A 12,636-nucleotide genomic window follows, 5' to 3' on the forward strand; every position below is an offset into this window, starting at 1 on the left:
TATATATTATATATATATATATGTATATATATATACATATATGTTGCTACATATATATATCTTCTTCTTCTTCTTTTTCTTTTAGTGCTTTTTCCATTTTTGTATAAAAGTATCATGTCTTCTTTGAAGGACTTTTGATTTGGCTTTGGTAGACCCAGGTCCTCGATCATTGGCCCTGCCTGACATCGCTTAGAATCTCTGCAGCGTACTACCATGTATCATACGGACCCAACGCCCTTCTTCCTGGTGCTATAGTTATTGCGCGGGTAGGGCGAGAAAGCTCCTAGAGATGTGAGATGTCTGTTGTGTTTAGAAGGTGTTGTGTTTGTTTTGTGTGTGTATTTAGTCTGTAACATCTATTTGCTTTTACAAACCACCAGTTGATTAAGTAGGTAATCCGGATGTCTACCCAAGGCCTGAGGTGCGTTCGCCTCTGATCAGTCGGCTGCGGATTTAACCCGCCGCTGCCAGACCTCTACGGTCCCCGGTTGTTAAGCGGTAACCTATCGAGCTATCGAGCTCATATAAGAGCAGAGAGACAGTATATATATATATATATATAGAGATATATATGTAAGTGGTATATATATATATATATATATGCATGCTATCGCAAGTGGTGGTTCCGGGGTTGTCCTTTGAACGGCCTCTCTCTTGAAAAGAAACACTAAAACAGTTTTGCCGAACTGAAAGCACCGTATTCTTACTATCTGCATGTAAAGGCTGGAGACTTGAGACTTGCCTTGTTTTGTCTTGTCTCAACTTCTCTTGCCTTGTCTGCTCTGCTAGCCATATTCTGCACCTACACGATCGCCTACAACTCTATAAAAGTGTGTTATACGCGTAGGCTACACATACACAGAGAGGGTAGACATTACCTGATCTTGGTCAACTCGAGCCAGAATTATCTCGAACAAATAGCTTATGTATTACTTTTAAGAAAATCATGTTGATTTGCTTTTTATTTTAAATGAAGTGTTCCAAAATCTCACTCAAATCTTACTAAACTAATGCCTTTTCAAAATTAAGCGCGTACGTACATGAAACTGATGTATTTAGCTATAATTCCAGAACATTCCTATGAAGTAAAGCATTTCATGTGTTTTCGAAATAGTGGAGTACATAGAAACGGTACTACTAGTGGGACTTATTTAGAGGAAAAGCCTCCATCCTCACAATCCATGCTTTGATATTCATTTACAGCCACAAGACTTGGAGACAGTGATAATTAAATCAACGGTGCATATAGGCTACAGTAGAAAGCACAGTGAAATTATATGAAGATTAAACAAGTGATCGACCTTACCGTAATTTTATTCAAGTCTTCTTGCAAATCAGGTACCAGTTCATTAAATCCTCGTAGGGAAGGAGGTCTCATGGACTTCACTTCGCTTGAAGACGGTCTGCCAGTCATATCATGTTTATCTGTGTTTGGACAAAGAAATGAGTAGGAGTTAGTTTATATTTCTATCAAATAAAATGTTTTTTAGCAAAAGAAGTGATTGAAATTTATTGTTGTAAACTATTCGCAGACATATACGACGTTCTTTCAGTAAATTGGCTTACGATTTTCAACAATATGGACTTGGAACGTTCTTAAGAGAGAGAGAGAGAGAGAGAGAGAGAGAGAGAGAGAGAGAGAGAATAACTGAAAATTACTTGTAAGTGAATGCGCATTGTCAGTCACCTAAAAGATGTCTTTTCTTTTTGCTTGAATGACTCAAGGGGGATCATTTGTAATATACCTGTTCTATCTCTTTGTTGAAAAGCTGTACTGTTGGTAATATTAAACCTAAAAGGTCGTAATGCCAGGGCAGAGTTTTGTTGGAACTTTCCCAGTCACTTGTTCAGCACTGCTACGCAATTAGACCAGACCAGATAACAGCAGTAACCAAGACGCAACTTTCTAATTGTAAAAACCAGGTCGAGGTAGCATACCTTAGTAAGAGTGTGAGTTGTCCATCTCATGGATAATATCTTCGAAAGCAAAATCATGATGAAAAGATACATCTGGTAAGGAATAAGGAATTATGACAAACGCAGAGACTGCCATTCTCCCTGAATTTTATTTGGGACGCCTTTATTTTGTAAGAAGCCTTACTTTTTTAGCTTCGATCTCCATCATCGAACTCTTTACATGTCTACTCGGGCCTATGGCCCCCATTTTTCTTCTACGTTGTCATCAGTATTTTTTATTTGTAGCTAGTGTCGACAAAATCTTCTGCAGGGATTTTGCCAACACAAACCTCTTATTTAGTCGTTTTAATATATCAGTAGAGCTGACGTTGGAAGTGCGTGCAGGTTCAGGATTGTAAAATGCTGTAATTATTTCGTTTGTAACGTTTTCTTTATTTCTGGAAAATGTACGTTAGGTTGCACTTTTAATTAAGAGGAGTTTTGCACCTGAGAAACCTACTTCTAGAAAGGTCCTTGTAAATCTGGAACTTAATAAGCTGCTGCAGAGAAGCCCCCTGCCCACTCTTCACTCTAGCACCAAGTATGTTAGACGTGTATTTCTTGTCTTTCCAGGGTAACCGCCACCTGCTAGATGGATCGTCCATGCCGCCTTAGGTCATTATTATCCTATTTAATCGATTCCCATCTCGGTTATTGTGCTAATTTGTAACGTGTCGCCATTTGTGAGCCCGATAGGCAATATTCTAGGGTCAATTAAATCGCGATATTAGTGATATTGTTACTAACTCAACATAAATTTTGTGATTCTTGATTCAGCTGCACGTGGTCCAGAATTCGTGCTTTGTGCCTCGATGCAGTTTAACGGAAGTGGGTCCGTAGCTGAAGTCTACAGCATGTCATTGCAAGGTGAGAGTGCCAAGTGTGTCGGTGCGTCGCCTTCTCGGGAACTTTTTTTATTCCTTTGCTTCTCTCGTGACTTCGTGGTCACTGGATTTTTGTAAACCAAGCTATAGCTGTTATTAAAATAACATTCTTGTAAATTTGCTTGTATTTTTTTAGATTAACGTAATTTTTAAATAGCTCGGGTATGTTTTATGTATGATAGTTTATTTTTGTTATAAAATTTAAGAAATGTACTCGCGTTTTGTGCAGCCACCACCTGATTGTGCTGGTTCGAAGCCGTTGTTTTTAGACTTACATTTGTTCCCAAGGACAGCGGGCACGAACCGGTATATAAATCGAGAAATTCTCGACAGTTATGTGTATATATTGTACAGTATGTTCGGCTTTATGGTAAAACATATTGTCATAATAAATCATTAGCTAAGCTTTAAAATTAAAATATTTCCCTAAAACTAAACATAGAAATAATATCGATGACGACTACATACTGCTTGTTGAAATAGCATTTTCATGGACAGGAAAGATAGCACAATACGTGATAATTTTAGTTGCCTATTGTAAAATGGCACATGAAAACGTTCATTACGTACCTAGATCTTTCTGTAGTTTGAGCGTCTCAAATTCTCGAAACTATTCCGCTATTACGTAAAAGAATAATGAAAGGAAATAGTAATACCTACAGTTAAATGTCGAGACGTTTTCAAGCCATGAATGCAAAGCTGGAAGTTATAAGCGTCGCTTTGATGATACGAGTAACTTTGACATTTATAACACATCATCGTAACAGACAAGTTGGTTGTTCCATTTTAATGTTGCCATGATGACCAGTGTCTGATAACGGACTTCCCGCAAGAAGTTCAAAAAGGAGACGTTAGTATATGAATTACTAAATTCAGAAAAAAGCACCAATATGTCTAGATAAAGTTATAGGAAAAATATGCTGCCATGAATAATATGACGGCGGAGCAACACTGAATGTAGAACGTTAACACCTTTGAAAAGTAAATCATGAAGAAGGGAAGGGAAGTGAACTTCAGTCAAGGCACCAGAAAAATGAAAATTTATACACGGATTTACAACGTATAAACGACAGACAAGGAAGTCTAAAATGTCCTGCAAAATACATGAAATACACTTACCCAAAGGAGCTTCCAGTTGCTACAAATTCCAGTTATTCGACACACAAATTATCATGTTGAGGAATACAAGTTTTTAAAAGGGAAAATGATTGTTTCCAGAAGTGGTGCAAAATCATGTCTTGAACGGGTTGGATTTGGCGTGACCCGAATGTAGCAAGATGTTTTGGATTAGCATTTTTGAAAGATAATACGGAAGAGATCCATGCTACATCTGTCAATTGTGGGCAACTGAAATCGAAAATCACATAATCGATGTATATATATATATATATATATATATATATATATATATATATATATATATATATATATATATATATATATATATATAATGTGTGTACATATTATATCCTGAGAAAGGTTCTCTCATTTGGGCACAAGCAGACAGACTGTGGAAATCGGCCATGAATGGTTTGTGTGGCGATTTATAGTTGCAATAAGACAATAACATTAGGTTGTGAAAAAGACTGGTTGTAAGTAAACAATGAACTCCTTATGGCAAGCATTCTAGTCATGAACAGATTTCCTTTTTTATATACTGATTCCATGTGTCCACTACTTGAAAGTTCTGGTTTCCACATCTCGTTATTTTATTCTGAGACATTAACAGAACGAAGCTTGAAGAAACAAGCCAAAGAAGAAAGATCATACTCCATCAAAAGCTAAAGTGAGCGGTTTTCACAGAATTTGCAGCAAACCTGAAATTCCTGAACCAAAAAAAGCATTGTTATTTCCCAACTACCCCGATCGTTGAGTATTATCTGGGAGGCAAGTGAAATATGTGATGCTCAAATGAAAAGCCGAGTGAAAACTAAATAGGGCATTCCTGCTGCAAATTAATTCATTATCCACCAGTGTAAAATAGATGTCAGGGTCTAAATTTGGATGTGAAAAAGGGTTCAACTGAATTTGAAGACATGTCTGAATTAGGCTCCACTCGTAAAGGATCAAAATCACAATTATAGATCAACAAACTCTCCAGTGAGCAAAACCCTGGCCCAGTTGCTGAATAAGTACATAACAGATCTTGTACTTCATGCTGGTAAGCTCTGGAATCTTCGAGCATATACCTTTTTAAATATGTCTTCCCTAGGGAGTTGGTAAAGTTTATGCTGCACTGGTGCTTCATTAAAATAGATACTTATCATATTTTTCTGTAGCAGGCATTTTTCATAACTTTCTTTTAATCACCCAGGCTCTTGGACATGCAGGTAATTGTTTTGGTGATGTATTTTGTTACAGAGTAAACTTATGTATATGTTCACAGCTCCTATAGAATAAATAGTATATAGTTATGGAGCATTGAAATGTATGTTATATGTTCCTTGATGGAATGTGCAACAGTGTTAAGCATATTTTATTGAGAAATATTGGAGGCGAGATGAACACTTGTGTCAGCGTATACCAGGCCGTTTGTAAACTGTAGTTCTCGTGTGAGGCTTCAAGGAAAAGTCAGAGGTGAAAGACTGATTCTTTATTATTCTCGACAGGCGTTTATAAGACAAAAAATGGACAAAAAAATACGTACAACATTTGTTACATGACATATAAAAGGCAGATATACATATTGGCAGAAAGGCTGTACAATGATGCATAAGATGAGGCACACAAAGAATCTGAAATAAAGACAGGTAAAATACATGACGTGATTAATGTACATCTGAAAGGAGAAACACAAGGAAAGAGAGGCACAATTTGACGCCCTTACAAATACTCCCCCCCCCCCAAAAGACAATAATTAGAGGAGCAATTATTGGATGAAGCACCTTAATCATGGAGGCGCTGAGGCAGCCGGAGCAGGACCCTGCTTCTGGAGAACTGTGGGTGCGGGGTGGGGCTGACACCTGGGGATGGCTGGATGCGTTTTCTGGGCCGTCCCGGGCCCCACTTTCGTGGGAAAGCGGGTGCGCCTTCAGGCAGGTATTGCGGGGGAACTCTGGGACGTCTCCCTACTTCTTCGCAAACTTTGCTGTCTAACAGGAATGCAGGTTTCAGTCTGTCGATGGTGATCCAGTCCTCCCACTCATGGATGTCGAGGAGGAATGCTTTGCTGGCCCGCCTGATGACTCGGTGGGGCCCCCTGTAGGGCCTGGTTAAGGGCGGGCGGTGAGCGTCCACCCTGACGAAGACGTAGGTGCAGGAGTGTAAGGCGGGTGGGCTGTAGGTGACGGTTCTGTTGGTGAAAGTCTTCTGGCAGGGCGCAAACCTTTGCGCGAGTTCCCTCAACCTTAGGAAGGGGGGCGTCGGCCGACAGCAGGAAGAACTCTCCAGGTACGGCCAGTGTTTCCCCGTAGACTTTCTCAGCCAGGGAAGTGTCGCCATTTGCTCTCGGTGCGGTGTGGAGACCCAGCAGGACCCAGGGCAGCTGTTCCTTCCACTTCTTGTCGGTGCAGTGTGCCATGAGAGCTGCTTTAAGAGAGCGGTGCACCGTCTCGACCATGCCGTTCGTTGCAGGGTTGTATGCCGTTGTGCTGTGTAGAGTTGTACCCATCAGGCATGCCAAGGAGACCCAAAGCTCTGACAGGAAGGCAGGTCCCCTGTCCGTGGTGATGCTGTCTGGCACTCTGAAGCGGCTTATCCAGCTGGAGAGAAGGGCCTCTGAGCATGATGTCGTTGATGCCTCATCCATGGGGGTTGTTTCGGGCCAGCAGGTGGAGCAGTTTATGGTGATCAGGAGGTGTCTGGCTTCCCCTGACTGCGGAAGGGGTCCGACGACGTTGACGTGGATGTGGCGGAACCGCCGACAAGGCTGAGGAAAATCGCGATCCCGGATTCAGTGTGCTGGGATGTTTTGCTCTCTGGCACGGAATGCAGCTCCTTGCCCACTGGTGGACTTCCTTGTTGATGCCGTGCCAGACAAACTTGTCAGTCACGAGGCGTGCCGTTGTGCGCCCCGATGGATGGGAGAGGCTGTGGACGATGTCGAACACTTGTTTCCTCCTCGATGCGGGCACCAGGGGGCGTGGGCGGCCTGTGCTGGTGTCACAGAGGAGAGTTGTGTCCGAGTTTGCTAAGGGCACGTCTTCGTGCTGTCCTGCAGTCCGCTGTCTCCGGATCCACTGCTTGTTCCCTTGCGAGGTCTTCGTAGTCGATGCCGAGGGTAAAGGGAATTGATCTCTATTCTTGACAGAGTGTCAGCCACTGGGTTTTTCTTGCCAGGGACATAGTTGATGGTGCAACCGAACTCGGAGATGCCGGTTAGGTGCCGCTGTTGCCTTGCAGACCAGGCATCCCCCTGTTTTGCAAATGCATGCACCAAGGGTTTGTGGTCTGTTAGGATTGTGAATTCGGTTCCCTCCAGCAGGTACTTCAAGTGCCTCGTGGCCTGGTAGATAGCCAGCAGCTCTCTGTCAAAGGCGCTGTAGCGGGTCTCAGCTGGCGAAAACTTGCGGCTGAAGGAGGCCAAGGGCTGGGGCATGCCATTCACCAGTTGCTCTAATACTGCACCGCAGGCGATGTTGCTGGCGTCTGGTGTCAACCTGAGGGCAGAGGCAGGGTTGTGGTGAGTTAAGGTGGTGGCACTGGAGAGGGCCCTTTTTGTCTGGATGAATGCCTGCTGCTGCAGAGCTTCCCACATTAGTGTTTTCATCAGGGGGTACATGACATGGGCGACGTCTGGGATGAAGCGCCAGTAGTAATTTATCATCCCAAGAAACTCCTAAAGGGCCTTGATGGTTTGGGGTTCCAGGAAATTTTCTATAGCTTTTACTTTAGAGGCGGTGGGGCGCACTCCTGCTGGGGAAATCTTGTGGCCCAGGAAGTCTACTTTCTCTTTCCCGAAGATGCATTTGTTGAACCTGACAACTAATCCAATGTCCTGCAGGCATTTCACGATGGCGCAGATGTGGCGAAGGTGTTCCTCTGGGGACCTGGAAAAAATGAGGATGTCTTTGATGTAGCAGATGCAGAAAGGAAGATCTCCCAAGATGGTATCCATCAGGCGCTGGAAGGTGGTGCCTGCGTTCCTTAGACCGAAGGTGGAATAGGAAAATGTGTAGCTTCCGAAAAAAAAAGTTAAGTATATCTTAGTTTAACCAGACCACTGAGCTGATTAACAGCTCTCCTAGGGCTGGCCTGAAGGATTAGGTTTATTTTACGTGGCTAAGAACCAACTGGTTACCTAGCAGTGGGACCTACAGCTTATTGTGGAATCTGAACCACATTATGACGAGAAATGAATTTCTATCACCAGAAATAAATTCCCCTAATTCTTCATTGCCGGTCGGAGAGTCGAACGCTGGGCCAACAGCTGTAGCTTCCGAAGGGCGTGATGATGGCGGTCTTCGGGATGTCATCAGGATGCACAGGGACTTGGAAGTACGACTTCAGCAGATCCATCTTGGGGAAAATTTTGGCTCCGTGGAGAGCATCCGTCAGGTCTTGCATGTTAGGGAGGGGGTAGTGATCTGGTGTTGTTATCAACTTCAGGCGGCGATAGTCCCCACAGGGCTCCATGAACCATCGGATTTCTTTACCATGTGAAGAGGGGATGCCCACGGGCTTGATGCCTTTTTACAAATGCCCATGCGTTCCATTTCTGCAAAGGCCCGTTTGGCGTCTTGTAACTTCTGGGCGAACAGATGTTGGAACTTGGCATGGATTGGTGGGCCCATCGTGGTGATGTGGTGGAAGATGCCGTGCTTTGCTGAAGCCCCAGGTGACTGGCGCAGTTCTGGTTTGAACACGTCTGGGAATTCCCGTAGGAGGGACGTGTAGCTGTTGGGGCTGCGGAGCATATGGAGGGCATCCCGGGTCCGGTGGAGAGCTGATGGGAATGGCACATCCCTGTGTCGAGGAGGCGCTGTCTGGCGACATTGGCTAGAAGTCCGTGGTGTCCTAGGAAATCCGTGCCCAGCAGAGAGAACTTAACATCAGCTACAATGAAAGGCCAGTGGTATCTGCGCCCCAGGATTGAGATAGCCTGGGTCGTTGAGCCATAAGTGCGGATGGGAGTTCCGTTAATGGTGCTGATTTGTTCAAGAGGTCGAACAAAGTGCCAAAACATGCCCTTCTGGGTACGCCGTATTTAGTCCATTAATGGCACAGTTTCCGTCGGGCAGGGGCTATCAGAGACCTAAACTTTACGCCATAGTTAGTCCACTACAGGCTCTCTGATGTAGGGTGCGGCCGTAGTTAGTCCATTAATGGCTGGGCCAGAACCGCACAATCTGTTCCTGACCTGGGGTCACCAGTGTGAGGCTTCAAGGAAAAGTCAGAGGTGAAAGACTGATTCTTTATTATTCTCGACAGGTGTTCATAAGACAAAAAGCGGATGGAAAGGTAGCGGGCAACCTGAGACCCCCTGCAGCATCCATACAGGATTTGTGCTTTTTAGCAAGCATAAAAATATGTACAACATTTGTTACATGACATATAAAAGGCAGATATACATATCGGCAGAAAGGCCGTACAATGATGCATAAGATGAGGCACACAAAGAATCTGAAATAAAGACAGGTAAAATACATGACGTGATTAATGTACACCTGAAAGGAGAAACACAAGGAAAAAGAGGCGTGATTTGACGCCCTTACACTCGCGATGAGCGAAAGGATTTTGGGTCTTGGAAATCTAGGTGCCTCATGTAGACCCAAGTGTTGACCCTATTGACCTGTATCGTGTCACGAGATCTCCATGTCACGAGGGAGTGGCAGGAAAATGTTCTAGAATTATAAGTGTGTGCGTAAGTCTGCTTGAAAAGGGGTCGTTCATGGGTAATAAACAGATCTTGAGTACAGATGAATTATTCGGGCAGTAACTTGAATTAGTGACTGTGCTGCCTAGGTGAGGGTGCTAGACTTTTGCCAGTAAAGATGGATTTGTTAGTGGTCACATGTTAAGGGAATTTCTGACATATAACTATGACTTCGGTCATGACAAACTTTGACTTAGTTTGGGATATGTAATTGATCGGTGTCAAAATGTATTTACCTGTCCGAGAATTTGATTTTTCATTTACTTTCTTTGCCAGAAGTTAAGGACAGTCTTTGACCTTCTCTTCTTTAATTTTGCTTTTGTTTTGTCATGTTAAGTTTGGGAATAAAAACTGTATTTTGGTAGGACATGAGTTTCGTCTATCCTTGATCTAATTTGGACTATGACATGAGAGAGAGAGATTGACTTCGATGAGCAGGGATGACGATGTTGACTTTAAAGGTAGGTTGCCTCTTGTGTTTTGAGATTTAGGATTTTGGTTATGGAAGAAGTCGGGTGAAGGATAAAACATATATCATTTCTTTTCAAGTGACTTACAGAATCATGTAGGAGCATTGCCGGTCTTAGAACAACTAGTCAGTTAGATTTATGGAAATATAATAACAAGACTAGTTCGTGAAGTAATATTAACAGTCAACAAGGATTTTACAGTAGAGATTTTACAGTAGAGATACTGTAAAATGGGATCTCTGGCTTTATAAAGATTAAGGTTGTGCTGCTACACAGGGCACAGAGCAAGAGAACTCGGGGGGATACTTGAAGTAAGGTGCACTAAAAAATATTTGTATTGATCTGTCGAAGTATAACTTATAAGATTGCCTTTATCTTTTGTATAGTTCACCTAGCAATGTTTTCTGTTGCAGTGCCAAACAAAAAAGTAAAGACATCAATGCTCTCTTGCATTTGGGCTTCATTTATAAATTATATGTTAATGGTGTACATTAGTTTAGTTTTCAGAAACGATGTTGATAAAGTATTTATTAGTCAAGTTTTATTTATTCATAACTGTACTTAAAAGTGTGTCAATAATGATGTTCTCAGAGGTTTTGGGTAACCTTTTTGAGAGATACTTCAAACTTCCTGACTCTTGGGTCGGTCGGTCAGACTTAAGTGGTATCACAGGGACTAGGCAACAATGAAGGCTGAAGTTACTATGCATATGACCACGGTACATGAAAGTTAGAATCAGCAGACCGACAGTAGGTAGCCTTTCTTATAACTTTTGTCATCCCATATAGAAAGGAGAAACGCGTGCTTCATTTGAAGAAAAATGAATTTTGTCGGCAGCTGATAGAGGGGAGGCACTCCAAGCAAAAAAAGGAGAAAAGAACTAACATAATCTTCACCAGATCAGACCAGTAAGAGTGAAAACATGTTAAGATGATTGGTGTAAATGAATTCTATTTTTTTTTTTTTTTTCTTAATCGCATAACTCCCTACCTCATGGGATACATACATACCATCCCACATTTCGTAACATAATTTGGTGACCATGAAAGGATAAAAATCAATTGGTGGAAGTTATTTTTTTTATGTTAGCCTACAAATTGAGTAACAGACAGTGACAATGGCAACAGAGCTTCAAAAATTGATGGAATTAGGCTATAAGATGGGTCATAATGGGAGTGCTTGATCAGCCAAGTATAGTCTGTGTAGATCAACAGAGCGGAAGAAAAGCAGCCAAAGAAGAAGCAGAGGGGCAAAAAGCTTATGAAGAAAAAGCAAGAAAAGCAGCAAGACAAGAAACTGAAGAAGCCAAAAAAACAGAGACAGGAAGCTGAATGATGATGGAAACATGAACTTCAAGTAATAAGACTCAAGAGTAAACTTAATTCTGCAGGTAGACATGTAAGCAGTACTAGCACCCTTATACTCACTGCAAAATCCAAGTTGCCTAAGTTTGATGAAAAATATGACAACACGAACACTTTTATTGCAAGATTCAAGAGGTTTTCAGAGGGCCAGGGTGGGCTAGGGATGAGTGAACTGTTTGTCCCAGTAAGGGTCTTCAAGGTTTTTTTTAGCATGCCTTCTAACGAAGCTTTGCAGTAGGATACACTGAAAAAAAGTCTTGTTAGAAATATGAGATGGCATCAAAAGGCTTTAGGAAAATATTTTGCAATCAGGGCAGAGCAGGGTGAGTCTACATACTAGTTTGTAGCTAGGCTACAGAGATATTTCAAGAAAAGGACGAAAATGGCTGAATGCAACGGAGTTTAATAATTTAGCTGATTTACTCATCAAGGAACAGTTTGTCACTACATGTTCAATCGATATGACACTGCTCCTCAAGGGAAGACTACTAAAAGACATTGCCGAGATGAGTAACCTCGAAGGGTATTACCTAGAGGTTCACAGACTAAGCCTATTGGAATGCTAAAAGACAGTAATGAAGTCTGGTGGTGGTATCCAGAGACTGATGTACTGCAAGCAGAAGCAGATGGACATAAATGCAGTTAGGTGCTTTATGTGTCACCCCAGGACATTTAACAAAGAATTATGTGCTGCAAAGGTGTCATGGAAAGTGATTATTTTGGTTAAGGAGTGCTACTAATGAAAAAATGACATTTTCTTTTTAATAATTGCATGTTTTGCGGATGTCCAGTCTGGTGTCGCCCTGGGTCCTATGGCCCCCATTGTTGTCGTGTTATCCCTTCATAGCCCCATGTGATATCCTTTCTGGAAGATTCGACACCATGTGATGCAAGATGTCATTACAATACTATTACAGTCTTTAGTCTAGCACGGAGTGATGAGTAGTTTTTTGATAGCCAATCAAAAAGCAGAAATTGACAATCGTCAAAAGTGTCAGCATTAGCTCTGCTCATTTAGTGGTATATAAGCTCCCATAGGGAGAGAGGGGAGAAGAAACATACACAAACCCCCTTCGGATGTTTTGGCGTGTCAAGTCTGAGAAACAGATTGACCCAGTCTAAGTAGCCTCTGAATGCTTCAAAGACCA

The 12,636-nt window shown here is 42.3% G+C and overlaps 1 protein-coding gene across 1 annotated transcript in view; it reads right to left on the reverse strand.

Moving 5' to 3' along the window:
- Window positions 1–12,636, reverse strand: part of LOC136843715 (uncharacterized) — a 780,729-nt gene that overhangs the window by 400,468 nt on the left and 367,625 nt on the right. The window contains 1 exon segment of the mRNA XM_067112312.1: window positions 1,307–1,425. Coding sequence (XP_066968413.1) covers window positions 1,307–1,425 — 119 coding nt within the window.

The sequence above is a fragment of the Macrobrachium rosenbergii genome, chromosome 2 (assembly GCF_040412425.1).
Source record: "Macrobrachium rosenbergii isolate ZJJX-2024 chromosome 2, ASM4041242v1, whole genome shotgun sequence".
NCBI classification, from domain to species: domain Eukaryota; kingdom Metazoa; phylum Arthropoda; class Malacostraca; order Decapoda; family Palaemonidae; genus Macrobrachium; species Macrobrachium rosenbergii.